At 45.2% G+C, this 16,899-nt stretch overlaps 1 protein-coding gene across 1 annotated transcript in view; it reads left to right on the top strand.

The window, feature by feature from the left end:
• The first annotated feature begins 2,050 nt into the window (after positions 1–2,050).
• The window catches only part of LOC145361836 (sonic hedgehog protein-like), a 111,210-nt gene continuing 96,361 nt past the window's right edge, over positions 2,051–16,899 (top strand). The window contains exon 1 of the mRNA XM_080217786.1: positions 2,051–2,359. Coding sequence (XP_080073912.1) covers positions 2,051–2,359 — 309 coding nt within the window. The remainder of the gene's footprint in view (positions 2,360–16,899) is intronic.

Genomic DNA, 16,899 nt, shown 5'->3' with positions numbered 1-16,899 from the left:
GTTGAGTGTATTGGGGAGATTGGGGAGGGGGGTTGAGTGTATTGGGAAGGGGGGTTAAGTGTATTGGGGAGATTGGGAAGTGGGGTTGAGTGTATTGGGGAGATTGGGGAGGGGGGTTGAGTGTATTGGGGAGATTGGGGAGGGGGGGTTGAGTGTATTGGGGAGATTGGGGAGGGGGGGGTTGAGTGTATTGGGGAGATTGGGGAGGGGGGTTGAGTGTATTGGGGAGATTGGGGAGGAGGGTTGAGTGTATTGGGGAGATTGGGGAGGGGGGTTGAGTGTATTGGGGAGATTGGGGAGGGGGGTTGAGTGTATTGGGGAGATTGGGGAGGGGGGTTGAGTGTATTGGGGAGATTGGGAAGTGGGGGTTGAGTGTATTGGGGAGATTGGGAAGTGAGGTTGAGTGTATTGGGAAGGGGGGTTGAGTGTATTGGGGAGATTGGGGAGGGGGGTTGAGTGTATTGGGGAGATTGGGGAGGGGGGGTTGAGTGTATTGGGGAGATTGGGGAGGGGGGGGTTGAGTGTATTGGGGAGATTGGGGAGGGGGGGTTGAGTGTATTGGGGAGATTGGGGAGGGGGGGGTTGAGTGTATTGGGGAGATTGGGGAGGGGGGGGTTGAGTGTATTGGGGAGATTGGGGAGGGGGGGGTTGAATGTAGTGGGGAGATTGGGGAGGGGGGGGTTGAGTGTATTGGGGAGGGGGGTTGAGTGTATTGGGAGATTGGGGAGGGGGGGTTGAATGTAGTGGGGAGATTGGGGAGGGGGGGTTGAGTGTATTGGGGAGATTGGGAAGTGGGGGTTGAGTGTATTGGGGAGGGGGGTTGAGTGTATTGGGGAGATTGGGAAGTGAGGTTGAGTGTATTGGGAAGGGGGGTTGAGTGTATTGGGGAGATTGGGGAGGGGGGGGTTGAGTGTATTGGGGAGATTGGGGAGGGGGGGTTGAGTGTATTGGGGAGATTGGGGGAGGGGGGGGTTGAATGTAGTGGGGAGATTGGGGAGGGGGGGGTTGAGTGTATTGGGGAGATTGGGGAGGGGGGGGTTGAGTGTATTGGGGAGATTGGGGAGGGGGGGGTTGAGTGTATTGGGGAGATTGGGGAGGGGGGGTTGAATGTAGTGGGGAGATTGGGGAGGGGGGGGTTGAGTGTATTGGGGAGATTGGGGAGGGGGGGGTTGAGTGTATTGGGGAGATTGGGGAGGGGGGTTGAGTGTATTGGGGAGATTGGGAAGTGGGGGTTGAGTGTATTGGGGAGATTGGGAAGTGGGGTTGAGTGTATTGGGGAGGGGGGTTGAGTGTATTGGGGAGATTGGGAAGTGGGGTTGAGTGTATTGGGGAGGGGGGTTGAGTGTATTGGGGAGATTGGGAAGTGGGGTTGAGTGTATTGGGAAGGGGGGTTGAGTGTATTGGGGAGATTGGGAAGTGGGGTTGAGTGTATTGGGAAGGGGGGTTGAGTGTATTGAGGAGATTGGGAAGTGGGGTTGAGTGTATTGGGGAGGGGGGTTGAGTGTATTGGGGAGATTGGGAAGTGGGGTTGAGTGTATTGGGGAGGGGGGTTGAGTGTATTGGGGAGATTGGGAAGTGGGGTTGAGTGTATTGGGGAGGGGGGTTGAGTGTATTGGGGAGATTGGGAAGTGGGGTTGAGTGTATTGGGAAGGGGGGTTGAGTGTATTGGGGAGATTGGGAAGTGGGGTTGAGTGTATTGGGAAGGGGGGTTGAGTGTATTGGGGAGATTGGGAAGTGGGGGTTGAGTGTATTGGGGAGATTGGGGAGGGGGCTTCTCGGGACAGAGCTGTCAGTTCCCCAGGGAGCAAGATTGGCGGGGGTGCGGGGGGGAATCTTGGCTTGTAGTTTCTGTCTGTCTGTCTGACACAAGGAGGTGACCAGGCGGGAACGCGCCGGATGAGGGACTGCCTCTCTTGGTGGCGCGTCGCTGCTTTATTTTCTGTTCCATGGCTGTGCCAGTGAGGAGAGTGTGTCTATCTCCGGCAGTGTGCGCTAGTCCTCCGGGAGCAGCCCATTTCAAAGAGCTCTGCAGCCGGCTAGAGGCGGGGAGATGCAGCCGGCTTCCGAATTAGCTCGCTTCGGTCTCCTCTACTGCTGCTGCTGCTGCCTCCTGGTCCCGGTCCAGAGCTGTGGACCCGGCCGGGGTTACGGCAGGAGGAGACCGTCCCGAAAGCTCACCCCTCTCCTCTACAAGCAGTTCATCCCCAATGTGGCCGAGAAGACCCTGGGGGCTAGCGGCAGATCCGAAGGCAAAATCAGCCGTAATTCGGAGAAATTCAAGGAGCTAACTCCCAACTACAACCCTGACATTATATTTAAAGATGAAGAGGATACCGGGGCTGATCGTCTCATGACACAGGTAAGAAGAGCGATTGTACCATTCAACCAGGGCAAAGGCAGCACGGATTCAAACCCATCGCATTCAGAGATTTGCCCCTCCTTTTGAAATCATTGATTGAGATTTCGATTATTAAACAGGAATCAGGAGCTGGGGGTTCAATAGACATACCGTTGTCTCTTTTTATCCAGCCAGCGCCATTTAGAAGGGATACCATATCGTGTGTTTAATTCATTATTTATTCCCTCTCAACCCCTTGAGTGTTTGAAGCATTGCATTTTTTTAATTACTGGAGGTGATTTGATTCTGCTTGTTTTTTGTGAGGAATCTCGCTCTTTGAATGGTTGGGTTCTTCAAAAATAATACTCCCATTTGTTCTCCACGGGCCATTTAGGACGCGTTCATTCGGCATTTCATTGAATGAATTATTCTGTCATTTTGGGAACCCCGCGTTTTTGAGGCTGGAAATTTGCCCCCCCCCCTTTCTTTCCCTGCAAGGTGCAACTCTTCACACCCTGTGACAGTCTGACCCCCGCCCCCCTCTCGCCACAGCACTTTATGCATGGCAACTGCTTCCAAAAATAAATAAGAAACATCATATGTTGTGATTGAAGCTGGAGTGTTGGAAATGGATTATTTAACGAGAGGTGCTGCGGGCTCTCAGCATCTCTCCCCAAGCTGGTGCCTGCTATATATAGACAATGACCACAGCTTCAGTCAGAGAACGAGTTGGAGTGTAGCTTTAGGACAAAACAAATATAACATCCTGAAATGTATGTGATGTGGAGTTTAATGTGGAAAGAAAGCTCCTGGTCTCTGCTGCCACCCCGTCCTCCCTCTCTCTCTGCCACTTTTCTCTCTCACCATTACTAAGGTGACCTCTAGGCAGCCAGGACTGGCTGGGAGATCCTGAGGACTCGATACCATGGTGACTGGAGGCTGCATCCCGACCTTCTGGAGACTGGGTCGGGATCAGACAGTCCTGCATCCCGTTGCTATGGAGATGGGGGCCGGGACGAGGCCGCCTCGGGCCCCTGGAGTGTCATCACGTCCTCTCACATCTCTCTCATAGCTCACAGACCCCCCTCGCTGCTGCACCATATTCACCCTCTCCCTCTCTCTGTTCCGGAGCATCGCTCTCACTCTGTCTCTCTGCCAGTTGTTGCCTCGCACGGGATGAATGGATGAAGATCACCAAATGCCTCCGATCGCATCTATTTTGTGAGCGAGTGAATGTGTGTATGTGAATGAATGTGAGTGTATGCTGTGCAAGAGTTTTAACCGCTCGCTGCTTTTTGCTGGCCTTTTAGCTGCCCCGTTTTCGAGCCTCCGTCCTGTTTCGGTGGGCAGAGCGGTCGAGGAGACAGAGAGCGTCCTGGGGGGAGGGACCCCTGAATTTTACACACACATTTCAAACAGGAGCGATGGCACCAGCTTCCAAACACAATTCCATATCTGCTATCTATAATGACTCACCAAATATAAAAAGGCAACTTGTAGTTTAGGGCTAAAATGATTTGAAATAATTTGAATTGAGTGACTAAGGTTGCTTTACACATCCAGTCTTTCCTGCTTTTAAAGCGAGCTAGTATTTTCTGTTGCAAGTCCTTACTGGTGAATGTTCTGTGCCCATCCACGGTGCCAGCCCAGGTTTTGTGCCTTTATACTAGTTGGTCAAATGGGATTTTGATCAGGGTTTTGCTTGTCCTTCCCCATTGGGCAAACGCTTTTCTTGGCAATACTAAGCCACTTTGGATTGCAGAGGATTCATGTTGAATCAGTCAGAATGTACATTTGACTCCAACATCCTCAGGCCAAAGAGAGGGTGGAGGATATGGGACAGGGCTCTTGCTCTTCATCACTGTCCTGAAACCTCTCCACCATTAGAATTCTGTGTGGGATATCAATGGAGAGGACCAAGTTATGATGGTTACGTGAACGAATAGCTCTGGGTGACTTGAGCAAAACATCAGAAAACATTTGGAATTGTCCCTTAATATGTCATTGGCTTTGAAAAGGATCAGGGAGGAGCATAGGAAGGGAAATAAAGAAATGTTATTTATTTCTAAACCATCTGAGGAAGCTTATCAATTCATCTGTGTCCCGAGCAGGTTCAGTTCAGATGCTGATGATGTGACCCAATCTAATACAACCTCTGATGTTACTTGGGATGGTTCTCCCCTTCTAAATCAGCTTTTACAGTTAGGGTATTAAATAAGCCACCAACAAAGGGCCTGATCTCTGCTTTCTAACTGACATCAACATGAGATTCTCATCTGCCTTTTCTGCAGCCTGCTGCAAACATCTCTCTTGAACTAAGCAGTGAGCATTTTACTGTGAACTCCAGCCTGATTAATTATCTCCACAACATTTATAAAGTCAATTGCTTCAACTCTGTGACAGGTTCAAATTGGCAGCATCATATTAAAAGTGTGATCCATAGCATGTTTCTTGATAGTTATTTCTTACCCTCATCTTTGAATTTAAGGGTAGCAGGATGCTTTGAATAAAAAATGGCAATGAAATGAATCCTTTTTGGATTATTCCTAATATGATCACTTTTTGCTGCAAGTCCATTTTTATTGCATAAACTGACAATCTTAATTCCATTTGTGTCTTGATAAAAGTTTCCTTCTCCCCATGAATTAAGTTTTTGTAACCGTCTGGATCAATCACAGTGAACTCAATGCAACATAATCATTTCCTTTGAATACAACAGGACCATTATTTAATATCAAAATGCAAATTCACACAGTTATGTCAGGATGCAAGTTCACTTTCATTTTCTCCCCCCCTTCCCCCCACTTTTTCCTCTCCTCTCCTCTCCACTCATTCGAAAAGCAGTAAGATGCAGGGCAACAGTTCAATGGGCTATGGTGGCCCTCTGGTACTTCACCTAGGTGGCCATTCTTCACTGAGCTTTGATAGTAATTGTTAGCAGCCCCCTTTGACTGTGGGCTTGATCCTGTACCTATCTAGAAACCACACTTGTACCCCTTGGCAGAACAGTCGGGATGTGAAGAGCAACTGTGGTGCCTTCTTTGGCTGATCTCCAGTAGTTCATCATGCAGAAATCTAAGCTGGAACTGACCTATGCTTAGATAGTTAGGTCCCTTGACATGCATTTTTTGTGCAAAATTATGAAGGCTTTTGAGAGTCCAAAATTTAGATGGGCTCTTGTATATAAGGAGCAGGAGCATCAGAGGACACAGATTGAAGGTAGATGACAGAAGAACCAGGGGGAAATTGAGGAGAATTTCTCTTTTACACACCAGTTAATCTGGAATGCACATCCATGGAAGCAAATTCAATTATGACATTCAAGAGGGAATTGCAAAGGAAAAATCTGCAAGGCTTTGGAGGTAAGAGCAGGCCATTGGGACTAAGTGGATCAAAGAATCAGCACAGGCACAGTGAGCCAAATGACCTCCTTCTGTGCCATCTCATTTTATGAACACTTTGTGGTAGCTGCAGAACTCACATTTGCTACTTTAAGGAATTTCTTTTTGCCAAAATACGTGTGACGTACATAAGCGTGAAGAAGAGGATGCGTCTGTCATGATTACAAACTAAATGTAACTATTAAGAGTGGATAGCATTGTAACCGCCCCAAAATTCACCTGATGCATGAAAAAGGCTTTGTTCCATATAACAAGGGTAACAGAAGCAGACATGATCCTCCCAGAGAGGATGTTGTTTTAACATTACTGTTTCAAAGGGTTAATGATGGGCGAGACTTCCCATTTCAACCCCAGCATGAGTTCCACAATCAGGACCTGATTTTCAGGAAATGTGCAACATAACTATACCACTCACTTAACCTGCGTTGTTTATTGTCAGAAACTGGCTCCTTTGCTGTTTTCTGCTTCCTTTCACTGACTTTCTTTTTTTGAAAGCAGTTGCAGAATTTCAAGATTATCCAAGATGTAAATGTTGAGGAATCGTTTAAATGCTAGTTTTTCACAATTACCATTGTCTCTTTCGCTAAGCAGGGAAAGCAAAAGTGGTCAGCAAGTTGTGGGATATCATAGCCTGTCGACTAGGAAAAAGATCTGACATGAGCAGGCCCCCAGAGAACAATAAAGAAGGCAATAGGGTGGAAAAGAAACATTTATTTTTTAAAAGGCCTTTGCACATTTATTGTAACTGTGAGAAGCTGTTAAGAAAGTATCGCAGGGCAGAGTGATGAGGGGATGCAGAGGTTTGAAATATAACACTAGTTTTCTCCCTTCGCACTGGCCCTTCCTCCCTTTCCAAGTGGAGAGGATCTCCAAAAACACCGCAACCTTCCTCTCTTTCCAAGCTGCCAACACCTGTAACTAGCAAGCTTTCAACTCAAAGCACTTGCCAAAATGCAAACCAATGTACTTGTATTTGAAAAAGAAGTGTACAATTTGCTTTAGTACTATTGCCATAATATTCATATTTGTCTTATGTGCATATTCGTAATATCATTCGCACACTGTTAAATTCAGAGAGCAGACATACAATTCTCAAAATTAGGTCATTTTCAAAAGGCTCAAGTTTTGTAAGAGGAGAACAAGTTTAATGAATTTTTTAAATGTCTTTAGTTTGTATCTGGCCACATGCAAAAACATGACAAAGATTCATGATCGTTTAGTCTTTATGATAATTATGCAAAGGCAAAAGCCACAAAGATCAGGAAAATTTCCCTGTTACAGTAACTATTGTGTTTCTTACAGATGCAGTCTAATTCTCTGTACTATACACTCAATCATCTATTCTAATTGGGAAAGTAAATAGCTACAGTTAAATGTAGGCAGCCCCAAATGTCAGAATGCAATACAGTAGTCCTAAAAAGGATACCTTGACATTTGGAGATGCAATTCATCTTCAGTGATAGTGCACCTACAATCCATTTTACATTCTGCTCAATTGAAGATAATGGAGAAGATGGCTATCACTTAAGTGGTGTCATATCGCACACACACACACACACACACACACACACACACACACACACACACACACACACACACACACACACACACATTATACTGCCTAGCCCATACAATCTGAAATTCCCTGCCTAAGCCCCTCCATGTCTTCACCTCGAGGGACCAAGTAAGTGCCAGTTGTTATAATGGTCAGTGATTCATTTGCTGAAAACGCCACAAAGTGTGCACCAGCTTTAAGTAAGTGCCAGTTGTTATAATGGTCAGTGATTCATTTGCTGAAAACGCCACAAAGTGTGCACCAGCTTTTGAATTGTTTGTCACGGTTAGAATGTGGGACTTTCTACTGTAGGATGTAGTTGAGGCAATTAACTTGGATTCTTTCAAAAGGAAACTAGATGCGCAGATGAGAGAAAAGGGAATAGAAAGATATGTTGAGAGACTCTAAGATGAGGGAGATGAAAAGAGACTTGTATGGAATATAAACTCCAGCACAGTCTAGCTGGATCGTATATGTTGTTTCTGTACTGCATATTCTATGTAATTCTTGATAGGACCCATTTATCTCTTAAAGCTTTTTTTTATTATTTGGAAAACTTGAGAGATGCTTTCCTCAGGTTTAAGGTTTTGTTTAAAACCAATTGAAATAAATCAAACTTATTTTCATTGATCTGTTGTACTGTTTGTCTAAATATTATTGATTCAATCAATGATTCATCAGTTACTATTTTAACTCGCATTCAATTGCAACTCACATAAGAATAACATTCATGGGAATATTTGAGTATATTAGTAAGGTAATTGTTGAAAAGATTAATTGTGAATAGTTTTGTTCATCAGAGGTGACAGAATAGTCATTTTCTTACCTTTCTTTGCGTCTTTCCTCTTGCTTTTCAAACAGGTTCTACTGTGAAGGCAAAACATGATATCGTTAATCAGATATAAAATATGCAATGATTAGAACACTGACTATGGGTGTACACGTATCAAACAGCGCTTTATTAAAAATTTGAACAGATTGTTCAGCTGCAAGTTGCATTGTGAAAAAATTATATAAAAGATTATAAACCATCTTCTATAGATGCACACAAGGACACTGAGAAATAATTCTAAAACAGCTTGCTTTTCTTAGGGATTGAGCATGGATGGCAAGGGCATAATTGGAAAAGATAATTATCAAACTTCAATATGCATCCCACCCTCAAATACCATTGTAAGATTTTTTCTAACCATTGCCATGAACTTTAATAAAGCGAGACTGCAGTTTTTGTTACCTCTAACACTGGAGTTTTGCAAAGCAGGTGGGCTTATTCAGAACTCGGGCATGAAAATCAGTTTTCTGTCTGGGAATGCTAAATTGTAACACTTATCTCTTTGATCCCATATTCTCAGTTACTGTGCCATCCAAATTTTGTGAATCAATTTTAACAATCGTGCTTCCTTCCCCACACCAACATCCCACCTTGCACCAGTGTCATGTATTGTACTTGTATTGCTGTTATTGCCAAATAGGTACGTGCAATCATTACTTTGAATGCTTTCATCTGATAAGTCAAGCTGCACTGTCAGGAGTTAAATGTGATTTAAAGGTTGGAACAGAAATGGGCCGTGTGCTGGTGGGAATGATTTCAATTTGGACCAGGAGATCTGAGTTTAATGTAATCTACTGCAAAAAAATAGAAAACAGGATTTGTTCAAACTATAAAGGCTTTGTGTTGCACGTGTGTACTACAGGCAGGACTATCTGAGAAGTTAAAAAGTAAATTTTGCAATACTGTAGCCGCTAACAAATTCTTTATAATGCCCTGGGCAATATCTATAATTCTGCTGAAACAGCAGGTAGAGAGCTCAAGGTTTGGTTTCATAGCAGGAAGCCATTCACAGCATCAACATCCAGCTTCACACACAGGACAGATTAGAGTGTTACCACAGGACTATGCTGCGGTTTTTTTTCTTCATTACTTATTGTAAAACATGCATTTCCAGTTGGCTGTTTATCACTTTATTTGATCACTTTACCAGAAAAATTCATGTTGTTGTCAGGAATACGGAATTCAGTTTGTGCAAATTCCATTGAAGGAGAAATCTCTTTATTGCTAAACTGAATCCAACTTTCAGAGATACTTACTTGATATCTGTATTGAAATAATGATATAGATTCTTGAGTGTTGTTGGAGTTGCACTCATCCAGGCAAGCAGAGAGTATTTCATCATACTCCTGACTTGTGCCTTGTGGACAGGAGGTGAGTTATTCGCCGCAGAATTCCCGCCACTGACCTGCTCTTGCAGCCACAGTATTTATGTGGCTATCTAGTTCAGTTTCTAATTAATGGTAATGCCCCAGGATGTTGATGTTGGGGGAAATTCAGTGATGCTAATGCCATTGAATGTCAGTTTTGGGCAGTCCAAAGAGCATCTTTCACTGAGTTGATGACCTTCCAGCAGCAGTTGATGTTTATCTCTGTGTGCCTCTCTGAAGCAGCTTACAGAGCAGAAGAGGTCCTGTGTCGTGAAGATGTTTAGAATGGACCTCAACAAAAACTACTACATTTCTTTCCAGGCATCCTTTGCAAAGACACATTCCAGAAGGGGGTAGGTAACAGTCTCTTCAACCCGGCTCTCTTGAGGGAAGAGCGTGGTTGTGCTGAGACTCTGGAGTAGGGGCTCTTCTCACCATCAGCCAAATTAGATCTTGGTGCTTGTCTGGAGATGTGGCGTTCTGACAAATGATTTTGGCAATCTGCCCAGGGAATCATCTGATAGGATCCACCATCTCCTTTTCCAACAGGGCCTCGGAAGTTGTGCGTCAGCCACTGCCTGATGGACTTAAAGGTGTTTTCTTACATAAACATCTCCATGACACATTGGTGGTACAGCACAATCCAACTGAATGGAGGGTTCTGTGGCAATGTGACCAGACCTCCCCTTTGCAACGCTGGGGACAGTTAGAGCCTCAGCATGTAGAGACACTTTGTGTTAATGTACTGAGAGTCAAAGAAGCTGCATCAGGTGGCCATCAGAATGAAGATGATGTTGGGTACTCTTTTCTCCCCTTTATCTTGTGGTACATTGTGTGTGTAGATATGGTCAGTTTTAAATCTACAGACCTAGCAGGAGATGGCTCAGGTGACCTCTGCACAGGAGCCAGGTATGGGGTAGACCTGTGCCACATACAGCAACATGGAGCACCTTGCTTCTGATGACTGGGTGCTTGCCCCTAATGAAGGGGCGCCATTCCCAAATGTCCTTTTCACCATGGCAAGCGATCCTCCCATGCTTGGCACAGGCCCCTGATCCTCTAAGCCATATTCCCTGACCTTTCAGGCAGTCTGATCTGATGGTGAATGGGACAAAGTATCAGTCAGCCCAGTTCCCAAAGAACTTGGCCTCACTCTTGCCATGGTTTAATGAGCTCAGCTGTAGCAACCCCACTGCCATTGTGACTTAGATCAGTTAACCCAGTGCTGCTTGGGGAGCGATTTTGGGACTTCCTTAATTTGTGTAGTCCAGTTCCAAAGCCATTGATTATGTTATTGGAACCATCAGGGGAGCCTTAATCAACTCATTCTAAGCAGATTTCTAATCCTCAGCTCTCTAAAGTTCTGCTTTCTGTGTCTTAGCCCGACCCACATCAAGTTCTTGCTGATGTTTGTTGGTCTCCTAATGCACCCAATTTTAAATGATCATGTTTATATTTAAATTTCTTTCTGGCATCACTTCTCCCTACCTCTGTAATCCATTCCAGCCACATAACCACCAACCCCTGCTCCCCCAATCCAACACCCTGAACCTTTTGTTCCTCTAACTCTGGCCTCGTGCATCTGTTTCCTCTTTTTAATCCACCATTGGTGGCTGTGCCTTCAGCTTTCTAGGTCCCATGTTGTAGAATTGCCTCACTAAACTCCCTCCTCCCAGGACCCTCCTTAAAAGCCACTGAGCTTGTGCTCTCTGCTCCTATTATCTCCCTCCTTCTTTGTTTGACATCCCATGTGATTACACCTCTTGAAGTGTGTTACAGTTAAATGTGCTTTGTAAAGTTGTTGAGAGGTATAACTGGATGCTCATTAATTTGAATAGTTTAAGGAAATGTGTATTTGATGGGAGTGGTGGAGTGGAGTGGGTGGGGTAAATCAAATGAAGCCTGAAGAAAGATTGTAGATACTTGTTGCAGTCTTAGAACTCTACAGCACAGTAATACTATGTGAGATTGTCCTGTTGGATGTCTTTCTAGTGTTACGGAAGATTGATGGATCAATAAGGTGCACTGTAGGGTGATAGGATACAGGGTCACACCGACTATTCCCCACACGGCAAATTGTCTATCATAGTTGGGTTCCCAGGAGATATCATTAAATGGAATAGACCTTCTCAGGAGGGAACAAATTTTCATAGAATCCCTACAGTGCAGTCTGCAGCAACTCTCTAATAGAGTATCTTACCCAGGCCCTCTCCCCTGTCCTATCCCTATAACAAAGAACAAAGAACAACTCAGCATGGGAAACAGGCCCTTCGGCCCAACGAGCCCACGCCACCATTTCAACAAAGCATTTTCCTACACCTACCCTGCCCCGTGTGTATATGAATGGTACCCCTAATGTAGCCAGATTCAGGGGAGAATAGTGTAGGGTCAATTTAGTACACCAATCAGCCTAAGAGCACATCTTTGAGGTGTGGGAGGAAACCGGAGCACCCGGAGGAAACCCACGCAACCACAGGGAGAATGCGCAAACTCCCACAGACACAGGCCCAAATCCATGTGTCTGCACAGCTAGCAGTGATAGTCACTGAGCTGTTGTGGTGCCCATCTGCTGGTCCAGTTTTAAGCACACACAACAATGCAAAGTACTAGGCCACTCTTGAAACATCCAAGAGCAGCCCACGCGCGACCCACCGTGTGCATGCCCCTTGTTTGACAACAAGGTGGACCGACACCTGTGGATTAAAAGAGACAAAAACATTAACATGTAATACTACATTTCCAGTGTCGTCCCGAGGATCTGACCCTTTTTAGTACCGTCTACAATAACCCTCCATCCCTGTTTCGCTCACGTGTCTATCTAAGTAAACCTTAAACAAGTCCAACATGCCTGCCTCCACCACCTTACTTGGTAGCACATTCCGTACCCCCACGACCCTCTGCGTGAAAATCCTTCCTCTAGTATCCAAATCATACTTCTCCCCCCTCACCCTTAGATCGTGACCTCTCGTAATAGTTGTCCCCAATCTAGGGAAAAGCCTGCCACTGTTGACTCTATCTATTCCCTTCATTATTTTATACACCTCTATCAGATCCCCCCTTAATCTTTCTAAGGAGAAGAGCCCCAGCTTTTCCAACCTTTCCTCATAACTCAGTCCTTCCATGCCAGGCAACATCCTGGTAAACCTCCTCTGCACCCTCTCCAGGGTCTCCACGTCCTTCCGGTAGTAAGGTGACCAGAACTGGACGCAGTACTCCAAATGCGGCCTAACCAACGTTCTGTACAACTGAAGCATTAGACGACAGCTCTTATACTCTATACCCCTTCCTATAAAGGCTAGCATTTCATAAGCTTTCTTCACAACCTTCCCTAGCTGTGTTGACACCTTCAGAGACTTGTGCACCTGCACTCCCAGGTCCCTCTGTATTTCTATACTTTTAATCGGTCTACCTTTTATCATGTAACCCAACGTATTTACCCTGCTAATCCCCTAACTTACACATTTTTGGTCATTAAGGGGAATTTAGCATGGCCAATCCACCTAATCCACACATCTTTGGACACTAAAGGGCAATTTAGCATGGCTAATCCCCTAACCTACACATTTTTGGATACTAAGGGGCAGTTGGTAGCATGGTTAATCCACTTAACCTACACATCTTTGGACTGTGGGAGGAAACAGGAGCACCGGGAAGAAACCCATGCAGACATGGGGAGAATGTGCAAATTCCACAGTGTCTCAAGGCTGGAATTGAACCTGGGTACCTGGCGCTGAGGGGCAGCAGCACGAACCACTGTAACATTCAATGCTGTCATTTTCTTTGGAAGTGTTAGGAAAATTTTTGGGGAAAAATTGCAAATCTGCATGCACCTCATCCTGAGCCTCTCTTAATTTTCTGACTTCACTGCATCAAGCACATCAATATATAACGTTGACACGTGCAATTCCTTTGTCTATGGTTTTAATGAAAACGATTTTAAATGGGTCACCCATTTAAATATAATACCGAACAAAGTGATTTTATTTGTTAAACCTTTGTATGCTAGTATTTGTACAGAGTAACTTAAGGTCAGAGTCTAGAAGGATGATAATTGAATAGATTTTAAGTAGTTTTCTATTATGAATCAGTTTTTGGGAGAGCAACATTCAAATGCCCTTTGTGCTTTGCTTTCCCTTTGATAGCCTGATTTAGCACCACTCTCCCTGTAGGCCTGTTGGAAGACAATCCGTAAAGAGGACACTATTCCTGGGTATACATACGTGATTGCATCACAGTACACTGCACATAGCAAAAATGTTTAAAATTATGCAACCTCAATTTAAAATACTGCGGTGAAAATATTTGCTTTTTAAAGCCAAATTATTTTCTACATGCATATGGAGTAATAAATTGAGAGTCTGTCATGGACAGCAACAGAGATTGCGCCATGCAGACAGTAAAGGGAGGTCAGTCCATCATTTTTAATTAACAAATGTAATCTGCTTTCACTGAAAGTAAAATGGGACTAATGAAGTTTTAGTTTTATAACAGGTTAGACCCAGAGATGCTTATTCAAGAAGATTAATGGTAACCTCCTGAAGTCGTCCACAACCAGAGAGTCCATCCATTGAAGGCAACATCCAGTGTCTGAGATTGAACAGATAATGTATGAAGCGCAGGGGGATAGAAATCAAATCCCCAACAAATCTTCCAATTTAAATGCCCATGTATGTCTAAGAGTAAAGACTTACACTCAACAATTTGAGAAAGGGAGGAATTCAATATGTGGTTTACATTGAATAAATACAAAGCTTTTTTCATCAGTGTCACATTTTTATTTGTGACATTTACATTCATGACAATGAAAGAACAGTCCCTGTCCCCTTTGATGTTGTGAAGCGAATAGTCTATTGTTTATTTCAGACCACTTTTTAAATCAGGAGGTAAATCAGTCAATGATAATGTTGTTGATAATCCAGCATGGGCTTTTATACTTATTTTTCCTTCACCAGTTTGTCTCCTGTGGTTTTTAACCCACCCTTACCTGGAGACTGGTGTGTAATCACTCTCCACTGCCTTGCATAAGTCACTATTCTTCATATATCAGCCTTGACAATGAGCACCGGCAGGGTGTCTTTAATCACAGCTGAAGCCAATTCTGTCCTGAGTTTTCACTTTTGGGAGTACATGGCAGTCATGTAATATCGAGAGGAAAATGTGAAGGAACCAAGTACACAGGGGAGTACCTGAACAATAGCCGTAAAGGGCCAAGCCAAGTGAAATCCAGCTCCATTTTAGCAGCTTAACGTCACAACCTAGTATTCGATTTCAGACATTAGCAGTGCCAAGAGGGAGAGGTCAGCCGTAATAATGATACCTCTTGCATTTTATTAAATGCTTCGTCATGTCAAATATCTCTGAGTGCTTCACGCAATCGGTTAATTTTGAAGTGCTGATGATTGTTCTGTAAGTAATGCAAGCCTGTGTCTGCAATGTAGTTGGATCACCAGAGATAGACTCCTTTGTATTTGGGAGTACATTGGAGAGCGGGAGAAGCACACATCTGCGATCGACAGCACTCTGTTAAGGTAACATTGCCTTCAAAGTGGAATGAAACCCAGGGTTAAAATCTTCTTTCTTCCTCTCCTTTTGTATGAATTATTAAGCATGTGTCTCAGCTATTTTTTCCCCCCAGCACCCCCTCCCAAAATCCAAGTGGTTTCTTTTGAACTTAATTTTGAACTTAAGAGTAAATGGCTAATCTTGTGATCCTAATAAGCCAGGCTTGGATCACTGCTAGGACTACAATATTTGCAGCTTCAATTTTCCAATCCAAGCCCCCTCCCCAAGTGCAGATTTTAAAATATTTTCATCCATTAAGAGAGAAGGTTATGTTCAGCTTTTTCTGCCCGTGAACTGCACCTGTTTTTCAAATTGGAGGTTCCCTTTGGCTGGATTTATACCTCAACTTCAATAATGATGTCTGGCTGAAGCCAGCACACTGGCACATAAGCACTGCTAGTGTATAGATCAATCTGTGGGCAGCACAGTGGCACAATGGTTATCACTGCTGCCTCACAGCATCAGGGAGCTGGGTTCAATTCTGGCCTTGGGTGACTGTCTGTGTGGAGCTTGAACGTTTTCCCCGTGTCTGCATGGGTTTCCTCCCACAGTCAAAGATGTGTAGGTTAGGGTGGATTGGCCATGCTAAATTGTCCCCTTAGTGTCCAAAGGTGTGTAGGTTAGGGTGGATTGGCCGTGCTAAATTGTCCCTTAGTATCCAAAGATGTGTAGGTTAGGTGAATTGGCCATGCTAAATGTGTGGGGTTACAGAAGTGGGGTGGGGGAGAGGCCTGGGCGTAAGATGCTCTGTCAGAGAATCAGTGCAGAGAATCAGGCCAAATAGTTTCCTTCTGCCCTGTAAGGATTCTAGAGAACCTTTCTCAAGCAACTCGTAAACTGTTTCTATTTAATTTCTTGTGAACCTTCTGCAAATAAAGTTGGATAGTGAAGAAACCAGTTATTAATTAGTGGCTATCTGCAAACCAAGGTTTTTTTGTGCTGTGACTGAAATCCCCTTTATCAACTGAATAAATTTTCCAAGCTTGGATGTGGATAGCTAAGCATTGCCTCATAAACCCTTAGTGAGAGAGTAGGGAGAAGCAGTAGGATCTGAGGATAACACAAAGATAATGCACACTGTTGTCAGTGAGGAGGGAGAACTTGACCTCAGCCAAAACTCCCTTCACTGCAGCGGGACTGCAGAATCCCGGGCACTCTCTCCCCTGCCCCCCTCACACTGTCTCTCCCCCTCACACTCTCCCCCTCCCCGTCACATTTTTTCCCTCCTTACACTCTTCCCCCCCCACCCCCCCGACACTCACTCTCCCCCTCACGCTCTCTCTCCCCCCCTCGCTCTCTCTCTCCCCCCCGCGCGCTCTCTCTCTCTCTCTCTCTCCACCCCCTGCGCTCTCTCTCTCTCTCTCTCTCTCTCCACCCCCCTGCGCTCTCTCTCTCTCCACCCCCTGCGCTCTCTCTCTCTCTCTCTCCACCCCCTGCGCTCTCTCTCTCTCCCTCTCTCTCTCCACCCCCTGCGCGCTCTCTCTCTCTCTCTCTCTCCACCCCCTGCGCTCTCTCTCTCTCCACCCCCTGCGCTCTCTCTCTCTCTCTCTCCACCCCCCGCTCTCTTTCTCTCTCTCTCCACCCCCTGCGCTCTCTCTCTCTCCACCCCCTGCGCTCTCTCTCTCTCTCTCCACCCCCTGCGCTCTCTCTCTCTCTCTCTCTCCACCCCCTGTGCTCTCTCTCTCTCTCCACCCCCTGCGCTCTCTCTCTCTCTCTCTCTATCTCCACCCCCTGCGCTCTCTCTCTCTCTCCACCCCCTGCGCTCTCTCTCTCTCTCTCTCTCCACCCCCTGCGCTCTCTCTCTCTCTCCACCCCCTGCGCTCTCTCTCTTTCTCTCTCTCTCT

Source organism: Carcharhinus amblyrhynchos, chromosome X (assembly GCF_965287045.1).
Source record: "Carcharhinus amblyrhynchos chromosome X, sCarAmb.v2.hapA, whole genome shotgun sequence".
NCBI lineage: Eukaryota > Metazoa > Chordata > Chondrichthyes > Carcharhiniformes > Carcharhinidae > Carcharhinus > Carcharhinus amblyrhynchos.
The sequence above is the reverse complement of the archived record's forward strand: the minus strand, read 5'-3'. Positions and strand labels throughout refer to the sequence as shown.